Source organism: Chrysochloris asiatica, unplaced genomic scaffold, assembly GCF_000296735.1.
Source record: "Chrysochloris asiatica unplaced genomic scaffold, ChrAsi1.0 scaffold00001, whole genome shotgun sequence".
Lineage (NCBI taxonomy): Eukaryota > Metazoa > Chordata > Mammalia > Afrosoricida > Chrysochloridae > Chrysochloris > Chrysochloris asiatica.
Genome location: NW_006408519.1, coordinates 25,466,254 through 25,473,346, shown reverse-complemented (window position 1 = coordinate 25,473,346; position 7,093 = coordinate 25,466,254). Strand labels below are relative to the sequence as shown.

General features: G+C 40.9%; 1 protein-coding gene across 1 annotated transcript in view; it reads left to right on the top strand.

The window, feature by feature from the left end:
- The window catches only part of DSCC1 (DNA replication and sister chromatid cohesion 1), a 33,063-nt gene extending 26,968 nt beyond the window's left edge, over window positions 1-6,095 (top strand). The window contains exons 8-9 of the mRNA XM_006830673.1: window positions 1,671-1,819; window positions 5,920-6,095. Of these exons, the coding sequence (XP_006830736.1) occupies window positions 1,671-1,819; window positions 5,920-6,028 (258 nt within the window). The 3' untranslated portion in view covers window positions 6,029-6,095. The remainder of the gene's footprint in view (window positions 1-1,670; window positions 1,820-5,919) is intronic.
- The last annotated feature ends 998 nt before the right edge of the window (window positions 6,096-7,093 follow it).

The following is a 7,093-nucleotide window of genomic DNA, read 5'->3' as shown; positions in this document are numbered from 1 at the left end:
TCTCCTTTCACCAGACCCGTCTAGACAAGATGAAAATTATTCAGTGGGGACTTTTAATAGAATTTTGTTCATTTGTTTACTGCTGCATGCTTTGCATGCACTCTCAATGTATTTTAAATCAATGAAAGAATTTAATTAACGTTTATAGGGCTCTTATGTCTTGACACCATGCCAGGTGTTGTGGAGAAAATGTCACACAAAGTGCTAATAAGGTGCTGAGATCTAGAGAACTGAGATTCTCAATCTGTGAGGATTGGAAAAGGGGCTGTATTTTATTCATATATCAATTTGCCCTTACATGAGTGCTATGCACTATGGGAAAGACATGCAAAAGTTATTAAAGGATCAATGAGAAGGGTCTTATCCCTCAGACAGGGGAATTAGATTCCTTCTCTGAATGACTAGTTTTAGTTTGGAGTTTTGAAAATGAACTGCTGCTTGCTAGATGGAAAAGTGGAGCTGGGAATCCAAGGAGAGCCTGTTCAAAGCTGTGGTGCATTGTTCAACATTGGGTGGCTGTTGGTAGTTAGGACTGAATGGAGTGAAGGGTGCTGGTGAGTTAGGGGTGGGGTACCGTGGAGTTTCAGCTCTGTACCTTAAAGCTTTTTCATGCCTTTCAGTCAGACCACTTATTTGATCACTTTTGGGAAGATCACTATGGCAAGAAACAAGGAGGGCAAGTTGCTTAGATTATGAAAATGTAGACCTGTTCAGGCCCTTAACACTTAGGTAATACTAAAATAGTTGTCACCAAGATAATGGGTCAGTGGACCGAGTAGTAGAAATCAATCCTGAGAAATGGACAGAGAGGCAAACCTTCAGGCCTTAAAGTCTGTATGGCTTAGATGTGGGGCTTGAATGATGGAATCTCGGTCATTGCCTCTGGTTTTTTGTTTTGTGTTGTGTTTCTTCCCCTAAGATTTTGGAACGAGAGCAGTTTTAGATGAAAAACATAGTAGGTTCCTGTATCAACTGGGATGTAGAGGCCTGATTCTCAGAAGGGAAGTGTGAGCTGGCAGTATAAATACTGCAGTCATTATTAAGGAAGTGGTAGTTCCCGCCATGGGCTAGAGACCTTCACCAGGAGGGAAACAGTAAAACCATTGGAGTGGTGGGGTAGAGGCCTGGGGAACTGGAGGAAATCAGTGATGTCAGCGATACTATAGCATGAGGAGTACTCAAAGAGGAAGGAGTAATCAACACTGAAAGAAAACGGCAGAGGTAAAGGACCCATTGGATAGGGTATTGATAGGGGCCTGGTGTGATGCTATAGGAAAGGCGCTGGACTAACTGCAAGGTCAGTGGTTGAAACATACCAGCCGCTCCTTGGAAACCCAATACAGGGTCTCTGTGAGTCAGAACCAACTCCACAACGCAACAGCAACAGCGAGGTCATTGGTGATCTTCAGAACGAGAGAACTTTTGGATAAACTGATGGTGCTAAAAACCAGATTTCAGAAAAGGAGAAGAAAATGCTTTATCCCCAAATCACTGCTTACAGGAGTGCTTATTTTTGAAAAGGACTCTTAAGTCTCTGAATAGTTTGTGTAAGTTTTGTATAGTGGGTACTCAAAATACATTGGGCTCAGCTAAATCTAAAGGAAAAAATAAGTCACAGTTAAAAATTGGAGGATTTTTTCACTTGCCCTTGTTGCTCTTGTCTGTTACAGGGGTTAGCACTTGTCGACAGACATACGAGACCAGAAATCATATTTCTGTTGAAAGTAGATGATTTGCCTGAGAATAATCAGGCATGTTTTAACAGTCTATTCTCTCTAAGGGAGAAATGGACGGAAGAAGACATTGCTCCATATATTCAGTAAGTAATTTATTAAAAATATGTTTTGTTTTTTCCTTTAAATTTTATTCTATTGATGTTGAGAATCTACACTGCAAAACATAGACCAGTCCAATGGTTTCTACGTGTAAATGTTCAGGATATTGACTACATTGTACAACCATTCTCAACCCCCGGATCTCAGTTGTTCTGCCCTCATGAACATAAATTTATTGCTCCCTAAAATTTCTGTCTAATCTTTTGAGGTGCTATTGTCAATTTAATGCCATACAGATAGTTCTTAAAAGAGCATAATTATCAAGGCAGCCATTTTTTTATCATTAAAATGACTTAGATTTCAGGAAATTCTTAATTTTGGCTTTAGGTTTAAAGATGATCTCAGGGCAATATTTTCAGAGGTTCATCCACTCTCTATGGCTCCAGAAAGTCTGAAGTCCATGAGAATTAGTAATTCTGTTTTGCATTGTCCCCTTTTGATCAGGATTCTTATATGGATCAGGATCAAAATGTTCATTAATAGTATTTGGGCACCATCCAGTTCTTCTGGTCTCATGGAAGCAATTAGCCACATATTCCTGTTTCTCCTTCCTCTGTTCTTCCAGGAGAGTGGAAACTAATTATGTCGTGAATAATTGTTTGCAAGATTTTAGACCATGGGCACTACACAAATGAATTCAGAACAGATTCACCAAACATGTCATTGTGCCAATTAACTGGAATATCCCATGAAATCATGACTGATGTTATCAAAGACTTCATATTGCTTGGATCCATCATCAGCATTAATGGAAACTTTGCTGTTGTTGTTGTGAGGTGCCATCTTGTTAGTACCAACTCATAGTGACCCTGTGCATAATAGAACAAAGCACTGCCCAGCCCTGTGATAACCTCACATTCGTTGCTACATTTCAGTGCACTGCTACTGCCACTGTGTCAGGTGCACCTGACGCACACCATGGTATTTTCAGTAACCTCATATGCATGAGTAAGTTGAACAGTGAACAAAGAAGACTGTGGAAGAATTGATACTTTTGAATTATTGTGTTGGAGGAGAATATTGAAAGTGCCATGGGCTGCCAAAAGAACACACAAATCTGTGTTGGAAGAAGTGCAGCCACAGTACTCCTTGGAGGCCAGGATGGCCAAACTTCATCTCTCATACTTTGGACATATTATCATGAGGTACCAGTCACTGGAGAAGGAATGTTTGGTATAGTTGAGGGTGAGAGAAAAAGAGGAAGACCCCCAATGAGATGGACTGGCACAGTGGCAACTGCGGTGGGCTCAGTTGTAGCAATGATTGTGGGGTTGGCCCAGGATTGGGCAGGGTTTCGTTCTGTTTTCTGTAGGGTCACTATGAGGCGGTACTGCTTCAGTGGCACCTAACAACAATGTTTTTCCATTAATTAAAACCATCCAAGTGACTTCTCATTATCTTAGTTGTCTAGTGGTGCTAGAACAGAAATACCATAAGTGAGTGAGGTTAACAAACAGAAATCTAGTCACTTTCCCTTACATAGCTCTAAGGGAAACCTGGAATTCTGGTGTGGCACTGTAGGATAAGAACTGGACCGCAAAGTCGGTAACAGCAAGGTCAGTGGTTCAAACCCAGCAACCATTCCTTGGAAGCCCTATACAGGGTTGCTATGAGTCAGAATGCACTCAACAGCACTTAATAACAACAGAGAGAAAGCTTTCTCTTTCTGTCAGCTCTGGGAAAAGGTTCTTGCCTCCTTTCATTGTCTGTGACCCATCATTCTTTGGGAATCTCTGTGTGTCTTGGCATCAGTCTTCCCCTGGATGTAGAAGCTTCACAGTGCACGCATCCCAGGTCAGAAGGATGGTCTCCAGTCCTGGCTCTTCGTTCTTAGTGTCTGCCTTTCTCTGCTGCTTTCTTTTTATCTTTACAAAAGATGCTGTAGGTTGCACTCATGGGAAGTTCCCTTACATTAGACCAGGGTCATGATAGGAGTAAGGGCATTACAACTCACATATCACATCAGATCACACACATCATGGGAGATCATCACATAACTGCCACATTATGTCATTACATAAATGCCAACCCCCTGCAAAGCATGACCCAGCCCAGTTGACACATGTTTTGGGAAGATACAATATAATCTATAATACCATCCTAACATTTTATACTTAAATTTTATTGCTATTGAGAATGTACCCAGCAAAGCAGGTACAAGTTCAACAGTTTCTACAGGTACCATTCAGTGACATTGAGTACATTTGAATTGTGCAGACTTTCTCACCCTTCTTTTCTGACTTGCCTCTCCCTCATTAACATAAACTTACTTGCTTCCTATTATTTGTTGTTGTTGTTAAAATGCTGTCAAGTTGGTTCCAACCCATAGCGTCCCTGTGTAGGGTATCCAAGGAGCTTGAACCACTGGCCTTGTAGTTCAAATGGTTTTGCAGTCTGGCACATTAACCCACAGCGCCACACCAGGACTCCACTCCCTACTGTACTTTACGTCAATTCCCAACTCCTTTCGTGTCTTTCAGGGTCCGACATGATCTGGCTCTTGCTCCCTTTTCTAGTGCAGGTCCTCACGCTCTTCTTTCTTCATTATGACATCAGTATGTACCAGCCATACTCTTCTCCTCTTAGAGGCTCAAAAGGGGAGGCTGAAGTTCAGGGAGGGGTGGTGCTGGAGGATAAGCACTGGACTGCTAACCACAAGGTGGGTGGTTCAAACCCGTTGGCCACTCCTCAGAAATCCTATACAGGGTCGCTGACTTGGACTTGACTCTGTGGCACTTAACAGGTGAAAAAAAGCACCTCACACAGGTGACCTAGTGTCCAGATTGTGCGACAAGGTTTTGTTCTTTCACCATATTCACTCAATCTGTATGTTGAGCAAATAATATGAGAAGCTGGGTTTTATGAAGAAAAATGTGGCATCAGGATTGGAGGAAGACTCATTAACAACCTGTGATATGCAGATGATACAACCTTGCTTGTGTGAAGTGAAGAGGACTTAAAACATTTATTGATGAAGATCAAAGAGCACAGCCTTCAGTATGGATTACATCTCAATGTCAAGAAAACAAAAATCCTCACCTCTGGACCAATAAAGAACATTCTCATCAATAGAGAAAAGATTTAAGTTGTCAAAGACTTCATTCTTCTTGGATCAACTATCAACACTCACAGAAGCAGCAGTCAAGAAATCAGACGACATATTGCATTAGGCAAATCTGCTGCACAAGACCTTTTTAAAGTGTTGAAGAGCAAAGATGTCAGCTTGAGGACTAAGATGCGCCTGACCCAAGCCATGGTATTTTCAGTAACTTCATATGCATGGGAAAGCTGGACAGTGTATGAGGAAGACCATAGATGAATTGACGCCTTTGAGTTACAGTGTTGGAGGAGAATACTAAAAGTGCCATGGGCTGCCAAAACAACCAATAGATCTATTTTGGAAGAAGTGCAGCCAGAGTGCTCGTTAGAGGGCAAGATGGCCAAGTTTTGTCTTTCATACTTTGGGCATATTGTCAGGAGGAAACAGGTGCTGGAGAAGGATATCACGTTTGGTAGGGTGTAGGGTCAGAGAAAAAAAAAAGGAAGACTCCCAATGAGATGGATTGGCCAAGTGACAGCATCGATGGACTCAAGTGTGGCAACAGTAGTGAGATTGGCCCAGGATCGGACATTGTTTCGTTCTGCTGTGCATAAGGTCGCTATGAGTCAGTGCCGACTCATGGCACCTAACCACAACAACAACAGACCCCACTACACCACATGGCTGTGTTTCTAACTTGGAAGCTATGTGTACCTTGGAAATACCAATGGAGTTTGAAGTCATGCAAACCTGGCTGCAGAATGTGGCTGTGCCTTTTCTTAGTTGCATGAACTTAATTGCTCTGAACCTTCCTTTCCTAATGTCTAATCTGGTTTACATTACTTATATTGATTGCTATTAAAAAGATTAAATGACAATAACATGTAATATACTTAGTTAGGTCTTAGTAACTTCTTCCTGCCTTCTTCCCCCACATGCACCCTTAGGCTCTTTGGAATGTTGGATTAAGGAAGTAAACATGATTTAATACTGTGCATTTTGGGTTTCCTAATTTAGGCATGCTATTCTGTTCTGTTTTCACAGAGATTTGTGTGGAGAGAAGCAAACCATAGGAGCATTACTCACTAGATATTCTCGCTCTTCAATGCAAAATGGTGTTAAAGTTTATAATTCCAGAAGACCCATTTCTTAAAGGACAACCATCTTTTTCTGTGGGACTAACGTTGATTTATAAAGTTTCTGGTTATAAGAAAAAGATCCTTTGTTTAATTGTATGCCTAACCTTTTCTTTTCTTTTTTTTTTTCTCAATTCTTAACTTAAAAATCTAGTTCTTTAAGGCATTTTTTTGCCCTCAGTATTTTGAAATTACTATTGGTATTTGTAAATACAAGAGGTTATTTCTGTAATCTTCCCAATCACATTTAGGCTAAGATAAGGTGTCACAAACATGAAAGTGTTATTTCCTGTATTTACTGTGTGTGAGGTCTAGAGAGTTTTGTTTATAGGAAGTCTGGTTTTGCTTTTTATATTTAAATTTTCATTCCTTTCATTAATAAATATTCTAATTGATATATCTAAACAGTTTTTCAGAGAAAATGAAATTTTGTAGTTGCATAGAAAAGATTTATTCACTTCACATAATTTCCTCACTACATGTTTTCCCCTTCACTTTAAACACCTCACCAAAACAGGAAGTCACTAGAAGCTATCTGTTATCTAAATGAGTTGCTTGCATTGATGGAATTGGCTTGATAATTCCTCCTCTGTTGGCTTGCTTGGCTGGTGTAAACACGCACTTAAAGACAATATGGGTTTGAGGCTTAGTTAGCAAGGGCTGCTGTCGGAGAAGTAGCACAAGTGGATGGGTTTAACAAACACGCTTATTGTCTCACAGTTTAGGAGTCTACAAGGCCAAGTTCAGAGCTCTAGCTCTGATGAAAGGGCCTTGTCTCCTTTCAGCATCTGCAGGCTCAGCATTCTTTGGCCATCTCCATGTGTATTGGCATCCATCTTTCCCTGCATATAGGAGCCTCAAAGTGCAGGGAGCCCCGGTTTAGAGGACAAACTCCACTCCTGTCTCTTCTTTCTGGGTGATATAGTGGGTCCTTCTGAGATCTGCTCACTTCTCTCTCCTTTTATCTCTTGTAAGATAACATGCATTTCCATCATATCCCTGGCAAGCTCCTTGCTATCAGATCAGGGTTATAACGGGATTAAGGATAGTATGTTGTTGTTGTTGTTAAGTGCTGTTGAGTC